Source organism: Panicum virgatum, chromosome 2K, assembly GCF_016808335.1.
Source record: "Panicum virgatum strain AP13 chromosome 2K, P.virgatum_v5, whole genome shotgun sequence".
Classification (NCBI taxonomy): Eukaryota; Viridiplantae; Streptophyta; class Magnoliopsida; order Poales; family Poaceae; genus Panicum; species Panicum virgatum.
Genome location: NC_053137.1, coordinates 45,241,111 through 45,263,827, shown reverse-complemented (window position 1 = coordinate 45,263,827; position 22,717 = coordinate 45,241,111). Strand labels below are relative to the sequence as shown.

The 22,717-nt window shown below is 47.5% G+C and overlaps 3 protein-coding genes and 1 long non-coding RNA gene across 9 annotated transcripts; 3 read left to right on the top strand and 1 right to left on the bottom strand.

The window, feature by feature from the left end:
* Positions 1–540: 540 nt before the first annotated feature.
* On the bottom strand, positions 541–4,954 carry LOC120695675. Of its 4 annotated transcripts, XR_005683788.1 has the most exons (3): positions 4,520–4,772; positions 1,962–3,253; positions 541–956 (listed from the first exon to the last, which is right to left on the bottom strand). It is a non-coding gene; the product is annotated as an uncharacterized LOC120695675 (long non-coding RNA). The 4 variants fall into 4 exon arrangements; XR_005683790.1 differs by lacking the exon at positions 4,520–4,772 and adding an exon at positions 4,365–4,509 and having other exon boundaries at positions 541–3,253; XR_005683789.1 differs by lacking the exon at positions 4,520–4,772 and adding an exon at positions 4,184–4,357 and having other exon boundaries at positions 541–3,253.
* A 135-nt stretch (positions 4,955–5,089) lies between these two features.
* LOC120695674 lies at positions 5,090–7,881 on the top strand. Its single transcript, XM_039978896.1, has 3 exons — positions 5,090–5,320; positions 6,027–6,421; positions 6,626–7,881. Exons 1-3 carry the CDS (start codon positions 5,224–5,226, stop codon positions 7,697–7,699), a joined length of 1,566 nt encoding a protein of 521 aa, XP_039834830.1. The 5' UTR covers positions 5,090–5,223; the 3' UTR covers positions 7,700–7,881.
* A 4,006-nt stretch (positions 7,882–11,887) lies between these two features.
* LOC120695673 lies at positions 11,888–14,802 on the top strand. Of its 3 annotated transcripts, XM_039978895.1 has the most exons (4): positions 11,888–12,240; positions 12,624–12,689; positions 12,788–13,203; positions 13,507–14,802. In XM_039978895.1, exons 3-4 carry the CDS (start codon positions 12,796–12,798, stop codon positions 14,611–14,613), a joined length of 1,515 nt encoding a protein of 504 aa, XP_039834829.1. In that variant the 5' UTR covers positions 11,888–12,240; positions 12,624–12,689; positions 12,788–12,795; the 3' UTR covers positions 14,614–14,802. The 3 variants fall into 3 exon arrangements, with proteins under 3 accessions (XP_039834829.1, XP_039834827.1, XP_039834828.1); XM_039978893.1 differs by lacking the exon at positions 12,624–12,689; XM_039978894.1 differs by lacking the exon at positions 12,624–12,689 and having other exon boundaries at positions 12,758–13,203.
* A 700-nt stretch (positions 14,803–15,502) lies between these two features.
* Positions 15,503–17,012, top strand: LOC120695350 (zinc finger protein 385B-like). Its single transcript, XM_039978624.1, has 3 exons — positions 15,503–15,545; positions 15,866–16,035; positions 16,337–17,012. The coding sequence occupies exons 1-3, from the start codon at positions 15,503–15,505 to the stop codon at positions 16,922–16,924; spliced, it is 801 nt and encodes a 266-aa protein (XP_039834558.1). The 3' UTR covers positions 16,925–17,012.
* The last annotated feature ends 5,705 nt before the right edge of the window (positions 17,013–22,717 follow it).

The following is a 22,717-nucleotide window of genomic DNA, read 5'->3' as shown; positions in this document are numbered from 1 at the left end:
ATGTTGATTAAATACACTATATATATACTGCCAAAACACGACTTAATATTGTAGATATTGATGTATTTTTTCATGAATTTGATCTAAGTTAATGAAATATAAATTCGAAAAAGACTAGAATGATATATATAGTTCCACACTAAAGAGAGATAATTTCTCTGAAAACTCGAGCCAGACACCCCTCCCTCGCTATATATATTGGGAGCCCGATGCATCCCTAGGAGCCCGAGCCAACCCCCTCCCCGCGCTCCAGGCTGCATGCGCCGGCCCCTGCACTAGAGGTTGCATGTGCTGGTTCCCCCTCCTATCCTCTAATATAGCACGATTTTTAAGTTATGCCCGTGATAACTCATCAACAACAAAGGACCTGGCTAATAGGCCGATTGTACGGCCTATTCTTTTATGGCATGGGGGTCTTAGGTTTTTGTCAGCTTTCCGTTTAAATTTGGCCGGCTGTACGGCCTATCCTTTTATGGCATCTGGGTCTCAAGTTTTTGTCAGCTTTTTATTTTTGGATGATGCGCCCAGTAAAAATATACAGACCTCAATTTTACTTTCCGATAAGCAAATCTTTGTAAAACAATAAGCAAATTAGAACATATAATACAAATGCATTTTTCATCCCCATCTAAATTCAAAGCCTTAACAAAATTTCAAAACTACCAACATACATGTGATTGCCTAATTGCCTGTACTATTGTACTGACGAAACAAAAAAGATTAGAGCCACAACTACCACTAAGTTGCTCAAGAATTAAAAAATGAGGTTGAGCTACAACTAAAACTGCTACCAATTATCATCGGATGAACTTTTAGGCCACCAAACTCCAAGTTGAAGAACATGTTACGTCGCCGATTCGATGAGGAAACTTGGAGGCAGAAAATAATACATTCTGAACAATGAAGGGACTCTCATCTAAACTATAGAAAACAAATCTTCAAGCCTCCTCTAGAATCTAGAATGAAGCAATAATTGAATCAGTAGAAATAGAAGATGGCAGCTCTGAACAAAAAAATGCTAGATTAAAACACAAAATGCTAAACTAAAAATGAACAGTTTCAAATATCTGTATTCTCTAGACACAACTATATGATATGCAAATGCAATGGTTATAACTAAATTCTGATCTTGCAAGCAATTAATTCTAATTTGCATATAATGATGTGATATTTGTGCATTTGCACTACATCACAAGCAATTCACCAATAGTGACTGCACATTTGCTTCTCTTCATGACCACGCCATGACCTACAATGCTTTTAACAAAAGGAATAAAATGCATAATGAACATGTAAAATCACAAGATGGGAATGGCAAACATCAGATTTTAGACATTGATAGACATCAAAAAATGAATTTAGCATCTAATGATGCTATTGCAGCTGTGGCACAAGCACAACAATTTGTGCTGATGCAGCGGCTCCTACATGTGCATCAACTATCCATACTACAATACTTTATGCTACAACAGTTGCCTCATGATGATCAGCTTCTACAGCTGAGCACGCAAAAGCCGCATGTAACCTTCTACAGAAAAATACCTATTTTAATCCATATTATTGCCTATCAAGAACAATATTATTGCCCAATTCCTACCAATATTATTACCTAGTTATGAAAATACTTCTAGTATTTGATGTATTTGCCTACTGGAAAGTGCTGAAATGCTTCTCATATTTGATGTATTTGCCTACTGAAAAGTAATGAAATGCTTTTAGTAATTGATATAATTCTCTATAGGAAAATCCTGAAAATGCTTGTACTATTTGACAAAAGTACCTACTCCAAAGTACTTAAATGCTTATGATGATGTGAAAAAGAACGAGATAACCATTTCACATTCAGAAACCAAAACTAAAGCTCCATTCTTGAAACCCAAATTAATAACAACATGAATACACCACCCACCCACCCAAGATTAAACCCCCGACAAAAGAAGAGCAAGCCCAAAATCGCCCACCTAGACAAAGATGTCGTCAGGCTGCAGTCAAAAATCAATGGGGGAGTAGCCCCTAGGCTAGGATGCATAGATCCACACCTAGGGGCGGCGGATCCGGCCCTCTCTGACCGTGACCAGTGGTGGGATGGCTGCTGCCTGGAAAGCCAACGCACTCCAACAAGAAGCACGCGTGCCCAGGGGGTCAGGTTGCGAGCAGGGAAGACGACCACAACTCGGGAGCGCGCGGATCCAGGCGGGGGAGGAGCGTCCAGCGACCTAGCGCAGACCGGCACCACGACCAGTGATGGGCTAGCATCCACTGTTGAATCTCTTGATGTAGAAACTGATTTGAATCCATTGTTGTAGAGCCTGATTGAATGCAGATAAAAATTTAGATTGATTATGATGCTAAACAAACTATAAAAAGTTGACATACATGAAATGTCTAAAAAAATAAAGTAGTCGGCCTGTTTAACAGTACATTATTGCCTGACGATTCAGATTTAGTTGCTTTCGGTGCATGTAAAAAAAAATGCTCCGGTGTTGCTGCTGTCTAATTAGGTTTGTTACCTTTTCAGCGCCATATTATTTCCTAATTAAGAACCACATAACTGCCTAAATTAGCCCATATTATAGCCTAATAAATTTTGACTATGTACTCTCAAGATGACTGCACACATAGCATTAACTCCCATATGGTGGTTAGGCTAAGGAACTAGGTTCTGTGTTAAATACCAGTGCTGATAGTTGTATATTATCTTGTACTTTAGGCAACCAATAAAAATAAAAATAAATTCTAAATTAAACATTGCCTAATGAAGTAAACTATTTTGCCTGGTTAAGAACTATATTATTGCCTAATCAAAACCATATTAATGCCTAATGAAGTACATTATTTTGGATAATGTAGAATCATATTTATTTCTAAAGTTCCTGATCATTTTTATTTCCTAACGAAGTAAAATGCCATATACTAAAATGTATCGTTTCCTGTCGAGGGAAAAAAATGAGAGGTTGATATACCACATTACTCAGTTTTCAGTTGATCAAAGAGCAGATTAATAATCAGAAGATGTCAGATGTTTAGTGTCTGAATCTGCGATCACTAGGTAGCAGCTGATTGCAGAGACTCGTCCTCTCTTCAATTTCTTCTTCAACTGAGCTCATCTCTTGGTCAGAGCCAGAAGACGAGCCGCTGCTATCCGCCTCGATCAGTGAAACCCAGCGCTGCAACCATACACTGAAGTTGAACCCCAGCACGGGTTCTTGCTGCACTGGCGCCGCCACCAGGCACACCCTGAACGCCACGACCTCTGCAAAATCAACTGGATGTGAGCGTGAATGTCCCACACCCGGATGAATAACTGCACGCAAACCCTTCCCCCAAAAGTTAGTCGACGAATTTGATGCAGAGAATTTTAGGTGCGTAGGGCGTGAACCCATCAAAAATCTATGCTTCCAGTTCCTCTCCCCCAATGCGGATGCTAATGACCTATGTGGGAGTGAATGAAAAAAAACTGAACTATGAGGGTCAGCTCCTGATCTTAAATACCTATTCTCTACTAAATGTACAAGTCTTGCTGCCTGTACTGGTCAACTAGATCAACCTATCCACCCCAAAAATGCAGGACTAAAGTGAATCGAAAAAATAATAGAATTACAGTAGTTGATTAGCACGTTTGCATGTTTACATGCGAAGTGTGTTATAGAAATGAGCTGGCCCTTGTATTAGAATAGGTGAATACAATAGAGAACTATAAGGGCTATCTCTTGACCTTAATCACCTATTCTCTACTGTATTTACAAGTCCTACTGCCTGCACTTGTTCAACTAGATCAACCTATGGACCTAAAATGCATAACTACCTGGAACTGAAATATGGTAGTTCATTTTTTTTAACGAAAAATATAGTAGTTCATTAGCTTGTTCATTAGCATGAGGAAGTGCTACTGAAAATCAAGCACTGTTGGCTCATTAGCATGGAGGCACATATTTGACGCACACATTCTAATATCTAGCAACTAGGTATAGTACTGTTCCTTGAATTGAAACTGAGTGAAGCAACAAAAAATCCCCCTAATCGCTCATGCATTGTGGAATAATAATGTGAATAAAATGGAAACAAAAACTGGTAAAAAAACCCTGCTAATTGATGTGAAAAACAACCCGGTGTGAACACGGGTGTGTTCCTGACACCCCGATGAACATTTATATGCTAAAAAATCCTCTGCATCTGCACCCACCCAATTCAGAGGATTGATGTGTACCACGATTCACATCATTTAGTGCGTGAGCGTGAAATCCCTCTCCCCTGACCTCCCAAAAACCAGAACAAAATCATGAAAATCCCCTAGAAATCAATGCGACGAGCTCGATGCAGAGTATTTGGGGGTGCACGGGGGAGGAGGGGGGGTATGAACAGACATGTCTGAATCATTAGTCCCTCCTCCAACCATAGTGGATGCCCTTGTCGGATCCCACATGCGCTCGTTGATGACCTCCACCCCAACACAAAGATGCAGTCAAAATCGATGCAGAAACATGGATTGTTTCATGGGTGAGGAGGGGGGATCTCTCACCTGGGCCTAATCTGCGCTGCCCATCCCTATAACGCCGGGGGGGGGGGGGTGCATGATCCGGGAGTGCATGCCGCCGCCACCGGGGATCTGAATGCGAGAGGAGAGAAAGGAACCCTAGAGAGAGGGGGGATGAGAACAAAATGAACAGACTTGAGAGGCTGAGAACGACTCCGAGAGAACCCATGTGGGAGTGGGACTGGTATTTCAGACACACCTGAGCTGCGTGCGCATGGTTCGTTGGAACGGCCGTATGACCCGATAAAAATACGGCCGGCTGTTATAGAGTCATGACCACAAACAAAATACAAGAGTTTTTTTATTGAAAAAACAACCTTACTATCTCTTGCATCCCAAAAATTCCATCCACCAGACATTCTGTTACAACCTGCAAGTTTGGGTCGTCAACGCACGACTGGGAGCAGAGCAGCCGAACTGGGAAAGCGGACCCCGGCGGCTCGCTTTCTCGCTAAGCAAACCGTCGGCGGCGCGGCCTCCCTCCGAGCATCGTCGTCCTCGTCAGCGTCACCAAACGCTCGACCCAACTTTTTCCTCCCACCTGCTGCTATTTGCTTTCTCACGCCCCGGCCCCCACTTGGCCACTTCCTTGTCGCGCGCGCCCTCCGCCTTGGCTCGCGCCCACCGGAATCCCGCGGAACCCATCCCCGTTTCCTCGCCAAAACTGCTCTGCTCCCCCCGGCCGACCCATGCCCATGGAGTTCGCCTGCCGGGGCCGCCCCGCCGCGGACCAGGACGGCGACGGCAGCCGCCGCTGCCCCTACCCCGTCCCTCCGCTGCCGCACGGTACGTGACACTTCTCGCCGCCGCGCGCCATCCCCCTCTCCCCCTCCGCGGCCGAGTCTCTCAGGAAAGAAATACACAGATCTTTTTCGGTTTTTTTTTTTGACGCGAATCTGTAACTGCGTGCACCTTGCGTGTGCTTTTGCCTTTTGGAACTAGAAACCCAATTTTGGAACTGCGGTTGCTAACATCGTTGACAGCTACGGCTTCCTGCCTTCCTAGCTTCTAAAAAATATCCATTCGAAGCTCCGATAGTGATATAGCGAGATAATAGACCATGGCAGCTGGTACCATAACCAAAGTTCTGCGCCTGCTAACAAGACGATATTTAGTGGTCAACATGGCAAGATGTGGAACTGTAGGTAATTTGGGTGCTGCAGTTCTGAACTGTTTATGTGAAGATTCAGCCTGGGTACTGGGCACTTTGAGTACACGATTACTACCACATTAAGACTCTTTTTCGTCAAATAAACATTACTTACTCGTCCTTCACTGACATTATCTAGTGTCCACTGTCCACTCTATTTTTTTTTCGACGAACGTCCAGTCTATTTATTATAGTAAGTAGTGTGATACCCAAATAAAGGGCCGGCATTTTTACGGTGTTCTTGGGGTTTCTATGATCTTAGGGATCTTATGGGGCAAAACTGGTCCTTTCTGTTCATTTCATGCTCTTATTGCTGCTGACATCAATAATTCGACAAGGCAGATGCAGGAGACACCATGCTGGTGATCAGAGACGCGTTGCTGTTGCAGCTCCAGAAGGATCGGCTCCGCCAGGACATCATCATGGCCGAGCTGGCCAATTTAGAGAGTGCCATGGCTCTGCGCTCCGCTGCTCGTACTGCCTCTGTGGAACAGCCTAAGCCATTGTTCTTCACCTTCAATGAGGAGTTCATGCCGCACTTCAGATGGCCAGAACATTGTTCCAATGTGGATGGGGTCGATGACCCGAAGAAAAATGATGTAAAGCATGGGGGTGTGCAGTCGAAGCCTGCCAGTGAAGATCGATTCTGTGTATGCTCGAGGCCCTGTTGTTCCGATGACAAGTCAGAGGAGGAGGATGAAGCATTCGATGAGAAGAAACTCCAGGAATCCAATGAGGTGAGCATCTTATCCTTTATGCATGTTTTTTTACTGTGTATATTCAGCTTTTAGTGGAAATTTTAGTTGGCTTATTTTTCACAATTTCGCTTCCTGATGGGGTAATCAAAATGCATATAACTTAACATCTTTACTAGCCTTTCTTTCATCATTATATTTCTGATACCAATGTTGTAATCAAACTTCATGTCAAACACTATACAGCCCAAGAAGACGTCATCTGCACTGAAATGGGAACTAACAGGAATAACTATACCTGTTAAAAAAACAAAGCTACCCCAGAGCTGGAGTTGTGCAATCTGCCAGGTGGGAACACCGAACACGGAGCACAACATAAAAGAGCATTGTGCAGGGAAGAAGCACCGATCAAATGTAGCATCCTTGGAATCAAGAGACGAGGCCATTAGTCAGAAGGCACAAACAAAAGCAGAATCTTCTTCCTGTGCAAGGCAGAAAACATCCTCAATAAGATGGAGCTGCAGCATATGCCAGGCTAATGGAACCAGTGAAGCAGATCTGAAGGAGCATCTCAGCGGAAGAATACATCAACAAAACATTGAAGCACAATGTCAGGAAGGTGACGGTATGGCAAAGAACACTGAGCCACAGGAAGCGAAGGCAACGAACACTGAACCACTGGAAGCGAAGTGTCACAGGAGCAATGTGCAGCAACCTTTAGAGAAGCCACCTAGTAGCATTTGTCAAGATAACTGTACCACTAATTCAGAATTGGGGAGCCTAGTTTTAGCAAAGATTCAGGCCCTATTGGATGCAATGAATAACATGGCAACGAATTCCGAGTCGCATGAAGCTAAGTTGCCTCCAAACAACGTGACACAAGATGCAGATCTGACTTCAGAATCGAATCGCAGCACTTGTCAAACTGGTTCTGATCACCAGTCATGTTGCTCTGAACCTCAGTCTGCAAGTTCCCGTAGAATCAGGAAACGCCCAAAGAAAAGAGGAGCTGTAAAGGTAGAAGGCCAGGATGCAGAACCGGGTAACATGAATCCAGCGGATAAAATATCTTCAGATGGTTCTTGCAGCAAGAGTACAAGTTCAGAAGAGAAACAGGCAACATATTTTTGCGAGGTCTGCAACTTGGATCTCTACAGCGAGAGCCAGCTTGCAAACCATTGCAATGGGGAGGAACACTTGGAGAAACAGAAATTACTGAACTTTTGTGAGGTCTGCAATTTGCAGTGTAACAGCAGAAAAATGTTCGCTCACCACTGTACTGGGAAGAAGCACCGGAAAAATCTCAATGCAAATAAATAAAATGGAACTATCTTCTGCCTGTTAATAGGGATTTATTTTTCTTCTAGGTGTTAAATGTGAGTTTGTAGAGCAAGATGCCGGCACCACGTGTGGTTTTATGAAATTGATTCAGATCACACTGTGGTGTCTAACAATTTAATCAATCATTTTTTGTGCTGAATGCAACTGTCCTTAACTCCTTATTCTCTATCGCAACCAGTGCTCTTATGTTCCAGTCCTAAAATATTTGCATGATATACAGGATTACCAAACTGTTACTACTTTAGAGAATCATTTTCAAGAAATACTCGTAGGATGCACTTGGGAGCACTTAAATGAGGACAGTAGGAACATCTCTCGGTAATATATCAGTCTTTGCAAGGTTGGTGTATCAGTTTGTACTTCATCAGACGGTGAGCACTGATTGCGAACGAACTACTTTAAGCTTTGGTAGCTAGTGAGTTGAAGTGTTCCACTCCCTGGCTACATCAGCAAATTCTTGGTCCCCATCTGTCTCGAATTCATGGTATGAGGGACACAGGATAAAACATTGAACAAGTATTATTCAAAAAAAAAGAGTAAATTGCATCCGTCATACATCAACTTGTGTGGCTGTATCACTTTAGTCCAACAAATTGTAAAACGCACGAATAGATGCATGAACTTGTCAAAATGGCTCATCTCGATCACAGGTACACCACAAAAGCTTATTTAGGGCACAATCTTTAATGTGGAGAAGAGGGAGGGCCATAATACAAATACGTGTTGGTTGATGGTGGTTTTTGCCATGTGATGATGCTCACGCTCTAGCCAATCTTAGTCAGCAAGAATCTCAAGAATACTCCAATATTTTTGTGTGATTGTTATGGACTAGGCATGAATCTCTAGTACTGTCACTAGTTTTTTTCACAGTTTTTAATGAGAAATTAATATAGTTTGTTGTGACTATAATATTCTTTTCATACTGTCAACAGTGGCCACAAAAAGCAAACAACAGATATATGATCACGCGTAACGTGCAATTGACGGATCGAACTGGACAGATAGATAGCGTGAGCATCATCACATGGCAAAAACCACCATTAGCCAGCGCGTATTTGTATTATGTCCCACCCTCTTCTCCACATTAAAGATTGTAGCCTAAATACGCTTTTGTGGTGTATGTGTGATCGTAGATGCACACTTTTGACAAGTTCATGCATTTATTCGGGTTTTTACAATTTGTTGGACTAAAGTGATACAGTCACACAAGGTGTTGTATAACGAGTGCAATTTACTAAAAAAACATTGAACAAGTGGAATGTCTGGGGCCGGGCGTGCCGTTGCCTCCTTACTCTGTTCGCTTCAATCAGCCAACAGTATTTTTCTCTCACACCAAACCAACACCAGCCAACCAGCCAGCAGTGTTTTTTTCTCACAACAAATCAGCACTAACCACCAGCCACAGCTAGCCGAACAGAGCGGACACATATTTGAAGTATTAAACGTAGACTAATAACAAAACAAATTACAAATTCCGCCTGTAAACTGCGAGACGAAATTATTAAGCCTAATTAATCCATCATTAGTAGATATTTCTGTAGCACTACATTGTCAAATCATGGCACAATTAGACTCAAAAAATTCATCTCGTAATTTATAAGTGAATTGTGCAATTGATTTTTTGTCTATATTTAATACTCCATATATATGTCTAAATATTTGATGTGACGTTTTTTTGGAAAAAAAAATTTTTGGATGTAAACAAGGCCACGTTACCCATCCTCTATCGACTACGGGATGTTACCGAAGGCTCCTCCATCCTGCGAATTTAGGGGCCTCCTCGTTCCTTCTGTACAAGCCAGCGCGGTGCAAGGCCCGCCGTTCGGCCGCTGAGAGAGGAGGAGGAGAGTGGGCCACCGCTGCCGCCAGTTGAGCCCGCGGGGAGGGCTGCAGCTCCGCCTCACCGCGTGCAGTTGCGGCCCAGCTATCCGGCACGGTGGCGCTCGAGGCCGCTGGAGCGCAAGGAGGGCCGCCGCGAGGAGCTGTCCGCCGCCGCGTGGACAAGTCGCCAGTGAGCGAGGAGGACGGAGGAGGGCCGCGACATGGACACAGAGAAAGAGAGAAGGAGGAGAGGAGGAGCCGCAGGGTGGGGAGGAGAAGCAGTTGGCGGAGGGAAATGGGGCGGCGCGGGTGGAAGACGGCGGAGGGAGCAGGAGAGGGGCGCCACGGGTGGGGATGGGAGAGAGAGAGGAGGGAGTGAGGAAACATAAAGAATGAGGTGTGGATCCTATCGCTTGGCAGTTGATATAGAGTGGAATATGGAGGATGACGGTGCAGAAGAACTGAATATAGAGGAGAGAATCTTAGTGACCAGAATGAAATATTTTATTTAGAGAATCCATATAGTATGATGAGTGTGGACAGCTTAAATCTAGAGAAGCTAGTAAATGGAAAACGGAAATCACCCGTCATCGTCAACTTGTCACTGTTCCCTGGATAAAGTCTATTTTTTATCATTCAACTATCGCCTGAGTTTGATTTTGGTGACGTGGCTGACACATGGCAGTGGGGCCCACAATGTCAGGTATTGTTTTTCTTTTTTTCCCTCTTTCTTCCCTTCCTCTACGGCCTCGCCGGAAACCTCGTCGCCGCGGGGAACGTGGCGCCGGACCGCCTAAAGCTCCGGCTGCGCTCATCTCTTCAGCATGGCCACGAGCGCCGCTGCCTCTTCCCGTCACGCTGCTCCCAACCAGCGCGGCCAGCCACCCCTCCACCTGCCGGCACAGGAGGAAGGATAGGGACAACGGCCGGTGACGGCTACGAGATGAGCGGCCCCGAAGCTGCTGGGAACAACGACGAGGAGGACCGGGGCGTGGCGCGGCGACGAATAGAGCTGGAGCAGACAACGATGACGACGAGGGGGGCCAAGACGCGGCGCCGCGCGCGGCCGACTGGAGCGGACCGAGGCGGTGCTGTGATGCCGCACAGGGAGTCAACCCGAGTGCAGACCGTCCGACCATGCCGCCTTCCAACGCCGCCACCATGGACCGCAGGCCCGTCAGACCCCTCCCAGGCCTTGGTCGACGACGATGGCACGCTCGAGGATAGGGACCGCAGGCGGCCCTCGCTCCGTCACTGCCGCAATTTATGCCTCGCCTGCGTCGTAGGCATGGTTTGCGTCGACGTGCACACGAGCCAGTGCCGACGAGCAGGTCACAGCCAAGTTGGGCAGCGCGTAGGCGCGGTCGCGGGAGAGACAAAGAGGAGGGAGAAAAGAAACAGAGAGAGAATAGAGGAAAATGAGCCGACATGTCATCCACCTCAGCGAAACCACCTTTCAAAACAGTCGAATGGTCAAATATAAATGGTTTTGATAGTTTGATGGTCAAATATACCTAATTTTTTTAATTATAAAGATATTCAGTTTTGGAGTTGGGTAACCAAAGTCAAACTTGAACAATACTTTTTTTTATAACAACAAACCTGTATTATACCAACAAGTGACATTACAAAAGACAGCACAGATAGGCCTGTACTAGAAGGGTACAGAAGGGACAGCTGTCCACCCAAACTTGCACAAAGGACCCTACAACAAACAAAAATTATAACACCCAGAGGGCCTTTGATGCCTCTGCTACTCTCCATCCGTTTCCATCGCCGAACTCCATCGTTGGTGTGGCCGCCGGAGACGGAGACGAACAGCAAGTAAACCAGAGTCTGGAGCAACTTCATCGCACAAAGGCTTTGACGTGAGCCGCAACAGGAAAACACCCACGATGCACATCGGCCGGGGACGCACCCCAAGCTACTCCGACCATGGATGAGCACCCAACGCCGGCAAACAGCGAGAACCAGGCGCCAATCCACCCACCATACATCCTTCATCCCATACGCCATCCCCCTGTAAAGCAGCACCAACGCTGGACCCATACCTGGATGGAGCACCGGTGAGCCAACTCCTACATCGGAGCCTCCAACAACTGGACAGAACCTCGCCGCAGCAAGGCAGCCAGCTCCGTCGGACCCCGCCCTCACAGGCCTCTCGCCGGCGCCGGAGATAACGCCGCCGAAATGGGGACAAGACCGGAGGGACTTATTCCACAGCGCCGCCGCCGCCTCCGCCTCGCCGGCGTCGCCCGAACACACAAACCTAGATAAACTAGGACCTACTGTACACCGCCGGACGAGGAGACACGGGTCCCCCGACACATCCGATCCGAGGCCCGGAGGGCCACCGGCGCTCCCGCCGGCAGGACAACGGAATCACCCTCACTCGCTCTTGTCAACTGTAGCACCGAGACTCGAGAGAGTTCGAGAGAAAGTGACTCCCAACTTGAACAATACTTGAATGACTAAAAGTGGATTTTTTTCCTTGTTTCCTTCCGCTCACCCTTTCCCGTTTTCCCGTCCCAAGCTTCCTTTCCTCACGGCCCTCACCGGAACAGGAAAATCCTGTTGTTTCCTCGCGCTGCTCGCCTGCTCCCCCAGCCGGTCGATGGAGTTCGCCCGCAGAGGCCGCGGCGACGAGGGCGTCGACGATGGCCACCGCTTCCTCCACTTCAACCCTCCGCCTCCGCATGGTACGTAGCGTGGCCCCACCTATTCGTAGCACCGCCGTCGATCTCCGCGCTCGTGTTCCTGAGAGTGAACAGGGACAGAAAAGGGGGTTCTTTTTTTCAGTCTCTAGTTCAGATGCAAGCGTTTCTTTTGATTCCGTGCCAACAAGGCAACAATCCAAGAATCTTCACCTATCTTGTACGCCCCTTTAGAAAGTGAAACCCCGATTACCATCGAAGAAGCAGGTTCTTGGGCCTTTGATGTAATCTCTAGCATAGGACGGTTCTGAAGTTTTGCCTACTGGAGTATGTTACATAGCTCAGTTGAACATCGGCATATCCTGTTTGTGTTTTCTTCTTAAAAAATAGCAACTTAATTCGTTTTTAACTGGCATTCCAACCTTTAGCCTTTGCGTAGCTGGAGCACCGTGCTAGTTCAAATTAGATCTACAATTGGGCAGCTGCCGAATCAAGTATGTTTATTTTTCTTAATGGCCTGACGTTGTTGAATGATGTTCATTTGGTGATGTATTGTGTACAGTGTACTGACTATCAAGGATTCGTCGTGCAGTAGATCCAATGCTGGTGATCAGGGATGCGCTGCTGTCACAGCTCCAGAAGGATCGTCTTCGCCAGGAGATCATCCTGGCTGAGCTGGCTAAGATAGAGCACGCTATGGTCCTGCACAACGATTCACGTCATGGTATTTCTACTGATGATGTGGAATGGACAAAGCCAGTTCCCTTCACCTTCAGGGAGGAGTCCATACCACACTGCCGATGGTCCGTCAGTCGAGAAGATTATGCTGATGTGGATGAGACATATGATCCTAAGAAAAAGAATGGGAGGCATGGGAGTGTAGAATTGAAGTCTGGGAAGCCTGCCATGGAATACCATGTTTGTGAATGCTTGAGACCTTGTTGTAATGGTAAGGCAGGTCAGGAGAATGCAAAACTTGAAGAGCAGAAACTACAAGAATCCAGTGAGGTGGGCACTTTATCCGTTCTGTTTTTTACCCTTATCTGTTACCTATTTTGCGTCTATATGACTACATTTGCTTTTAAACTATTATATCTTCAGAGCACTGTTAAGCTGTGATACATCAATGATTTCGTAAGATTTGTATGTGCATATTTTGACTGCAAGTTTACATGCCTTGTTTTTCATAGTTCCACATGGTAATGATCTAATCAAACTGCATATAAGTTAGTAGCAAGTTTACCTTTGTTGGTTTTACCATTCAGTTATCAGTGGTCTAATCAAACTGCTTGCTGCATGTCAAATAAACAGACCATACAGCCCAAGAAAACCTTGCCTTCGGTGAAATGGGAAATGACGGAAATAACAATACCAGTTAAGAAACCACATTGGGAATTGACTTGTGACATTTGCCAGGTGCAAGCAACCAGTGAACACAGTTTTCAAGAGCATTGTGTTGGGCAGAAGCACAGGTCAAATCTAGCAACTGTGGAATTGAGAAACAAGGTCATTAGTCAGAAGGCACAATTAATGGAAGAATCTTCTTCCTTTACTGAGCAGAAAATATCCTCAATAAGATGGAGCTGCAGTACATGCCAGGTCAATGGTTCCAGCGAATCAGACCTGAAGGAGCATGTGAATGGACCAACACACCAACAGAACATTGAAGATCAGCATGTGGAGAGTAAAGGCGTGGCTAAGAAGATTGAGCTGCAGGAAGCAAAGCTTAACAAGAGTAATACACCACAGCATGCGGAGAAGCCACCTCCAGGGTGGAGTTGTAGCATTTGCCAAGCTAACTGTGCTCGTGAATCAGACTTGAGGCACCTTTTAGCTAAAATTGAGGCCCTTCTAGACGAAATCAATAACATGCATTGGAAGCCCAAATCGCAAGAAGCCATGGTGCCTCCAACCATTGTGCCACAACATGCGCAGCAGGCTTCAGGATCGAATTGCAGCATTTCTCATGCTGGTTCTGAATACCAACTGAATATCCAGGCTCTAAATAAGGAAGCCAAGGATATGGAAAAATTACTACCACAAACTGCCAAGAACCAACAGCCACCCTCGGGATGGGATTGTGGTATCTGCCAGGCAAAATGTTACTCTGAATCTCAATTTGTTCATCACTGCAGAGGCAGGAAACACCAAAAGAAGATTGAAGCTCTACAGGGGGAAGGTGAGAATGCGAAATCGAGTAATCCGATGGTGGATGACAAAGTACATTCAAATAGTTCTGACAGCAATAGTTCAACCTTAGAGAAGGTGGAGGAACTGACATCATTGTATTCCTGTGAGGTCGGCAATGAGCAGTGCAACAGCGAGGGTATGCTCGCAGACCATTGTAACAAGGAACACATGGAGGCACAGGAAATGCTGAATTTTTGCGAGATCTGCAGTTCAACAGCGAAAAGTTGATTGCTCACCATCAGAAAAGGCTCGATGCGCATAAACGAAATGCAGTAGCAAATGCAGTAGCGGCTTACTATGTCTGTCAATAGGGAGGCTGTACAGTAGGACGGTGGGCCCACTTATGGAGCTCCTATGCTATGCTGTTGTAACAATTTAACCAAGCTTTTCAAAAAGAAAGAACAATTTAACCACTCATCTCTTTGGACCGACTGCAATCGTCCTTCATTAGCTGAAATGGCTTGGTTAACATGGCACGACTTCATGTACAATGCGATACATATGCCAAAAATGTACACTACATGCAGCTACGGGATGCCATGCCACGATGTTATTTTGCAGTACTTCCATCTGTTCTACAATTTTTGAAAAGAAGTTGAAAAATACACTGATAGTCAAGGATGCAGTACTATTCCAGCACTTTAAACTTGTCCAGAAATAGATACGGTCGATGCTGCACTGCACTGCACATCCATGACAATTAGGGTATTTTTCTTAGAAAAAATAGTGCATTTTCAAACTGTACATAACAACTTGCTTAATTGCAAATATGCCGTGGCTTTGATCTACGGCTATCCGGCTCCAGACCTCCAGCCCTGCTACCTTGCTCTGATTAACAAGCGCGTGGTTTTCATTTTCCTGTACGATCGCGATCGACCGAGGGAAGTGAATGAACGAGGAGAGGAATCGTGGGGAGGTGAGCCGTGCGCGATGTGGGATTGTGGAAACGCGAGCACGCGAAGGGGAAGCGCTGCGAGCCCGCGACGGCCAGCCGCGGCCTTTAAATCCACGCGGCGGCCGGCCCTCCGCCAGCCATTCCCACCGAAACGGCTTCATTCCCTCTGCCTCGCTCTGCTCTTCTTCGTTCCGCTCTCCTCGCCGTCGACCGGCGATCACGATGGAGTTCTCGCGCCGGGGCCCAGCCACCGCCGCGGCCGACGGCGACGCCAGCGACGGCCGCCGCTCCCGCGACCCTCCGTCGCACGGTACGCACACCTTTCGTCGCCATATCTAGTCATCTACCTCTGCTCCGTGGACTTGGCTTTCTTGCATTGTGAGACGACAACAGAAAAAGAATTGATCCATGCAGTTTGGATTCTGTCAGAAACACGCACACTCTTGTGTTTCCATGCCAGCGAATCCGTACCTATGCAACGCCTACCACTCTTGTGTTTCTTGGCTTTATTTTTGCGTACATCTAGTAATGTTATGTTTCGTGCTGACTGACCATGAAGAACTTCACTATGCGTGACTGGTGCAGGAGGGTATTCGACTCTGGTGATTAGGGACGCGTTGCAGGCACAGCTTCAGAAGGATCGCCTTCGCCAGGAGATCATCGAGGCCGAGCTGGCCAAGATAGATCGCGCCCTGAACTTCATCTCGACTGATGGCAAGGCAGGTCAGGAGAGCAAACAGCAAGAGTCGAATGAGGTGAGCACCTTACTGTAATGTTTCTTTTCCTTTGGTCTTTAACTCTTTTATTCCATCTACATTTGTTAACTTCACTTTCACAAGGCTGCTAATTAAGATGTCCTCAAAGATTTGACCTTTTCTGTTTGGTAAACTCTGTGTACACACGGATTTGTTGAGAAAGTTTGCCTTCTTTGTTTTCCATGGATCGTCCATTTTACTGTTCCACATAAACTGCATACTATTGTTCTTAGTGCCAAGGTAGCTTCCCTTGCTTTTTCAATTAACAATGATCTAATCGAAGTGCGTGTTAAACACGCAGACAAACCAGCCCAGGCCACGTTCACAGACATGGAAACTGACGTCAATAACATTACCAGTAAAGCAACCACAGTCACCAGCAGAGAGATGGAGCTGTACCGTCTGCCAGGTGGAAGCAACAAGTGAGCACAACTTACAGCAGCATTTCGCAGGGCAGCAGCACCGGTCAAATGCGGCAAGCTTGGAGTCAAGCAACAATGGTGGAAGTCACCAGACAACGATTCGTGCCCTGCAGCAAGAAGAAAGGAAGGGTATGACAATGAGCTATGGGCACCTAGGACCACCCTCTGCTTGGGGTAAACTACCTTTGAACGGTTCTAGCAGCAACAGCGTCGTTGTGAGCTCGGAGATGGCGCGGCACATGATGTCACTATATTTCTGCAAAGTCTGCAATGTGCAGTGCAGCAATGAGTTTATGTTCGAGGAGCATCGTCGGGGCAAGAAACACAGAGGGAAGGTGTGGAAGCACAAGGTGATGACCTTCTGCAAGGTCTGCAAGGTGCAGTGCAACAGCGAGCAGATGCTCGCCATCCATCTTACTGGGAAGAAGCATCAGAAAAACGCAAGCCTAATGGGGCTGATGATTTGAAGCGTGGAGCTGGTACGATGGATGTGTCCGTGATTTGAAACATGCTATGGATTTTTCTGCTCATTTCGTGGAATGTCTGCAACTTTATCTTGTGTCCGTGATTTGAAACATGCTATGGATTTTTCTGCTCATTTCGTGGAATGTCTGCAACTTTATCTTTTGTCACTAGTAGAGATGCATGTGGCACAGGCACATGTTTAAAGAACAATTATTTAAAAATAATTTGATTGCATCAAGAATTCTAAATTTAATTTATTTATTAGTATATCATACTAACCCAATCTAATCTAAAACCGTCGAATCGACGGACTCGTACGAGGTTGCAGACACTATTTTGAGAAGACTTGAACCGCCTCTCATATAATGATACAAGTACTTCATTATAGATTTTTGCCTCCTTTAGAATCCAAGTGTGGTGCATAGGAAAACTTCTTTCGCTCCTCATCTCGAGCGCCAAGCAAATTCGGCAAAAATTTGATTCCATCACACAACATAGGGTTCGTATGTACTATATACTAATTCTATCATCTGCAACAAAAAAATAATATATATATATAACATAATTAATGATATTATTGAAATCAGATTCCCATAGATCTCCTGCAGCATTGCTTAGGAAGGTCGAACTGCGTGGTCAGATGCCGCCAAACATCCTAAATGCATATATGGGTTAAAAATAAATACTCTAGCGGACGGAGTTGCGCGTACCTGGGCCCCTTCACGGCGTGGCAGCACGCCCGGTAACCAACATGTCGACCGCCGCTGCTGCAGCCATATCTTCGCCCCCTGTGCTCTCAGATTACGCACCAACCACCCTGAAGAAAAAAAACAAATGCAGCCTTCCCAGCCACTGCTGGATCAGTATCACGGCCACCGGAGTGCCGAAGATGAGGAAGATGGAGAAGCAAAGTTGCTCATTCACTCACCCACCAGCCAGACATCGAGGTTGGAATTGGAGCGATGAGTCCACCAGCGATGGAGAGGAGCACACATCGATTCGCTGGCTGGCTTGATGTAGGCGGGTGAGGCGATCAATAAAAAGGAAAGGTGGACGATCGATGCAAGCGTGATTGACGACCAGAATGATCATGGAGTAGGATGGATGTACGCAAGATTTCAATCGGCAACATTGGGTGGGCATGCGAACGTGAGAGATCACATCAAGCAATAGATAAAAGTAATTAGTGCATGAATAGAAAGGTAATCAGCGCTGTATAAATAGAAATATCGGCCAAAGCTAGATGCCCGAGAAACATAACTATGGGATCAATTTACTTTCCAAAAAAATAGGTGGATTTACATGTATCAAAGGAAAGTTAAGTACGGTGGATCATTTATTGCTCCCAACAAACATGTGTGTGATTCCATGTTACAATGGAAAGTAAATTTCGGATATGATGTGATTTCATTATTATGCGTGTGATTTCATATGAGATCAATAGGTGGGTACGGTGGGTACATAGGAGAGCTATGGTGAGATGAAGCGTCCCCTCATAAGAGAGAACTTAAATGTGATGCAAACATCAGTCCCAGGAGGCTGATGCCACATTTATTACATCAGATGGTTCATTACCGTACAAACCTCCGAGGAGGACACTCGATACAGATGATAATAACTAGTAACCAAGCTACAATATAACACCAGACCGCAACCCACATGGGGTCTAGCTCGGGCTCAGAGTACTGCATCAGCGAAAACATCCTGAACAGGGCCGGTTCCATAGGCAAGGTTGGGTGTAGAACGATAACCCTACTCGGCGTCGTCTGGTACGAAGTCTGGGTCTTCTTCTGTAAAAAGTAAGAATGGGGTGAGTACAAACGTACTCAGCAAGTCCAACCACACCCACGGAGGGGGTTATATCTGAATAATATGCATGGGTAAATCACGGGTAAGGTTACGGTTTAATTTACAGAAAAGCTAAATTTTATGCAGGGGTTTATTTAGCAGAAAAACATTTCAGAAACCAGTTTTTGTATTGAGTAACACGGAGTTCAAGTTTTAAACTGCTACCAGACTCCCCGTCTGTCGTAGCACACGACACAACTGTCGGATACATTTTCAAAATAACTCACGCTAACCCATCCCAAAGAAACACTAGTTATGTGACCACACCGTAACTCGCCCAGTACCGTGGGCACGGCTATTCGAATAGCTTTTATCTCTGCAGAGGTGTGCAACTTTACCCACAAGCGGGTACCACAACACGAGCACCGAAGTGTCGGTGTAGATCCCGACATAGCCATTACCCACCTTAGTTAAACCTGACCAGCCATCATGGGATGCACCAAGGGGTCATCGGCCGTTCTCTTAGGTATAACCGGGTATAAGTCACTCGGGGCTTATCCCTTTTCCTTAGTCACCCGTTGCTCTCAGCTCTCCTGATGGCTATCAAATTAACTAGTGGGATTTATGCTAAGCCGTTGCCCATTCAACGGTCGAGTGGTTTGCACGAGAGTGGAGTTAGGTGAGATGACACACCAACTCGGTCCTTAGATACGACAAGATGGATATCTCCCTTCCTTGCCCTGCCACATTGGCTACGAGCACACCAAACGGCAAATCCGTAGAAATGCCATCCATCCCGTCTAAACTTTCTTTACGAAAACACCACATTTATCCCATCCCACATATGCACACATTTTCTTTATAAAAATAAATCATATTATGAGTAAGGTCCTAAGCATTCTAATATCGATTAACGTCCAAACAAAATTAGACATTAATCTAGGTGGTCAAGGAATGGTCATCACAAATCAAGGGGTGGCTATCCAACCGTGTTTTCATGCAAGCAAAATATATGCAATTTTATAAAGCAGGCTATTGGGTCGCGTTTATAAAAACTAGGACAGAAACATGCATCAAAGGATGGGATTGAACTTGCCGTCTTCAAAGCCTTCTGGGATGTCCTGTCCTTCGGGCTCGGGGTCGCGGAATGGGTCCTCGTTCACCTGCTCACTGTACTGCTCATTGACGGGCTCTCCTTCGTTCACCCCGTGGTCTACAGCGTACACAAACAAGCACACAATCAATACACAGAAAATAAAGATCTATCGTTGGGCTCGGATCGGGAACACATAAGATATGGAGTACGGAGTAATATTTTCGAGTGGTTTCCTAATGGCATGGTCGAAACTAGGTTATGAGAGGCGTGGCAGAGTTTCGGGTTGATCAGAGTTCATTTGGCGCATGAAATGATAAGTTATATAAAGGGTTAGGGTTCAGGGGCCTGATTGTAATTAAATTTAAGAAGGCAGGGGCTTGGTTTGTATTTTAGAAATTATTTGGGTTATTCTAAAAGAGTTAGGGGTTTATTTGTAATTATATTTATATTGGTGGAGGGTTTATTTCGAAATACATTAAAGAGAAGGGTTTTAGTTGCAAACATGTTAAAAGGTGGAAGGACTTTTGAGCAAATAGAGGAAGGGCCAGGGGGTTATGGGCAAAATGCCCTGTCTTCTCCCTCCCCCGTGCTAGGAAACAGGGGAGGGGCCGGCGCTCGTCGGCGGCGCCAAATCCGGCGGCACTGAGACTCGGGGGGCGGTCGAGGTGAGGGGGAAAAGGGTCAGGGAGGCCAGCGGGGCTGATTCCCGGCCGCAGCTCAGGCGGGGTGGTCCAGGGCGGCCTGGCCATGACGGCGGGCGGCGGTGGCCGGCGGCAGCTGTGGACCGGCGTCCCAGAGGCGAGGCAGCGGCCCTGGAGGTGGGGAAGGGCACCGGGTAACTCCGTGGAGTCGATTACCCCACTCACCTTGGGTAGGGGAGACGCGCAGAGGCGGGGCGACGGGAAAGGGCGGCGACGGCCTCTGGAGCTTGGCGTGGCGGTGCTGCAGGGCTAGGAGAGGGGAGCTCGGGGAGGTGGTTGAGCTTGTGGAGCTCGGGGGTGCCCTTCGGCCCCTTTTTATTCGCGGCCAAGGCGGTGGGGATGAGAGCGGGGCGGTGGCCGGCGGGGCAAGCTCTGGGCAGCATTAATGGTGTGGGGGCGGCGAGGTTCACCTCGATGATGCGACGGCACGGCGCTGTGCGGCACTGGCATGGCGTCAACGGTGAGCGGTGGCGAGGCGACGCGACGCCTCGGGCAGGCGGCGCTGTGCTGCGTCAACGGCGACAGTGGGCGGGGTGAGCGCTGGCGAGGTGACACGACGCCTCGGCCAAGCGGCGACCGCCGCAGGCGGTGCTGTGCCGGGGTCGCCGGCGCTGTGCGCCCAGGGCGACGGCGTGTGCGTGCGGGTTGGTGATGCGGCCGGCGACGTGACGCGTCGAGCGGCGGGGCGGTGCACGAGGGGTGCTGGGCGAGCGGGACCGGCGGCGTGGTGCGGCCGGCACGGGCGCCCACGAGCGCGGCCAGGCGGCCGTGGCGTGGCGTGGGCACGCGCACCGCTCGGGTCGTCGTGGCGTGGTGCGTGCGCACGTGTGGTCGCGCGGGGCGGGGCGGCGCACGGGGCCGGTGGCGAGCCCGAGCGCGTGTGCGTGCGTGCGTGCTCGTGCGACATCGCGGCGGCGCTGGAGCGGGCCGAGCAGGAGGCGAGAGAGTGGAGGGGGGCCGGCTAAGCGGAGCGGAGCGGCCGAGCAGGGAGGGGTGGCGCGGTCGGCCGCGCGATAGAGGGGAGCGGCCGTGGTGGCGCTCGGGAGGAGGAACCGGTCGCGGCGTGCTCGGGAAGGAGAGAGAGAGAGAAAGGAGTGCCGAGCGCACGGGGAAGGAGAGAGGAGAGGAAGGAGAGAGGAAAAGAAAAGAAAGGAAGAAAAGAAAAGGAAAATGGGAGAGAGAAAGAAGAGAGAGGGAGAGAGATTGGCGCCGGATCCGCGGCGCGCGGTCGGCCACGCGCAGCGCCGATCACGCGTGCGCGGTCGGGTGCGTGCGCGGCCGGTTGTGTGCACGGGTCAAGGGCGAACAGGATGATGGATTCGGGTGTCGGGGTCAGGTCTTTTCAGGGATCAGGAGATCGGGCGGAAAAACTCTGAGCTCAACGATGAACACTTGGTCTCGAAACTAAATATCGCACGATTTAATTTAGTGGATTTTTGGGATGTTACAAACCTACCCCACTTAAAATGAATCTCGTCCTCGAGATTCGACTGGCTCCTAAACAGGTGGGGAAACTCCTTCTTCAGAGCGTCTTCGCGTTCCCACGTAGCTTCTTCTACTCCGTGTCTGCTCCACTGGACTCTGCAAATCCGTACTTCGGAATTTCTTGTTCTCCTGGTTACAGTATCCAGAATCTTGACCGGTATCTCCTGATATCGCAAGTCTAGCTGCAGATCTATTGTTTCTACTGGCACATGTTCTGCCTCGGGTACCCTCAAACACCTTCTTAATTGCGACACGTGGAACACTGGGTGTATATCCGACATTTCTTCTGGTAGTTCTAGTCGGTACGCTACTGTTCCGACTTTCTTCAGAACTTGGTATGGTCCAATGTATCGGGGAGCCAACTTTCCTTGTACCTGAAATCTTCGGGTTCCTCGAATGGGTGACACCTTGAGATACACGAAATCTTCGGGGTTGAAATTTATTTCCCGTCTTTTCTTGTCCGCATAGCTCTTTTGTCGAGACTGGACTGCCTTCAGCTTTTCTCTAATCTCCGCAACTCTTTCTTCTACTTCTTTTATGAGTGCGGGCCCGACTAGGGCACGTTCGCCAACTTCTGACCACATCAGCGGTGTTCTACACTTCCTCCCGTAGAGTGCTTCAAACGGTGACATGCCCAAGCTTGCTTGATACCCGTTGTTGTATGAGAACTCGGCGTAGGGTAGACTCTGCTCCCAATCTTTGCCATAGGTGAGGACACACGCTCT

Bases quoted from the DNA above. Each gene is read 5' to 3' on its own strand.
- LOC120695674 (XM_039978896.1), top strand. From the start codon at position 5,224: ATGCCCATGGAGTTCGCCTGCCGGGGCCGCCCCGCCGCGGACCAGGAC. The intron at 5,321-6,026 runs GTACGTGACACT...TCGACAAGGCAG, and splicing joins CGTCCCTCCGCTGCCGCACG to ATGCAGGAGACACCATGCTG. The intron at 6,422-6,625 runs GTGAGCATCTTA...AACACTATACAG, and splicing joins AACTCCAGGAATCCAATGAG to CCCAAGAAGACGTCATCTGC.
- LOC120695673 (XM_039978893.1), top strand. From the start codon at position 12,009: ATGACTAAAAGTGGATTTTTTTCCTTGTTTCCTTCCGCTCACCCTTTC. The intron at 12,241-12,787 runs GTACGTAGCGTG...TTCGTCGTGCAG, and splicing joins CAACCCTCCGCCTCCGCATG to TAGATCCAATGCTGGTGATC. The intron at 13,204-13,506 runs GTGGGCACTTTA...TCAAATAAACAG, and splicing joins AACTACAAGAATCCAGTGAG to ACCATACAGCCCAAGAAAAC.
- LOC120695350 (XM_039978624.1), top strand. From the start codon at position 15,503: ATGGAGTTCTCGCGCCGGGGCCCAGCCACCGCCGCGGCCGACG. The intron at 15,546-15,865 runs GCGACGCCAGCG...TGACTGGTGCAG, and splicing joins AGCCACCGCCGCGGCCGACG to GAGGGTATTCGACTCTGGTG. The intron at 16,036-16,336 runs GTGAGCACCTTA...TTAAACACGCAG, and splicing joins AACAGCAAGAGTCGAATGAG to ACAAACCAGCCCAGGCCACG.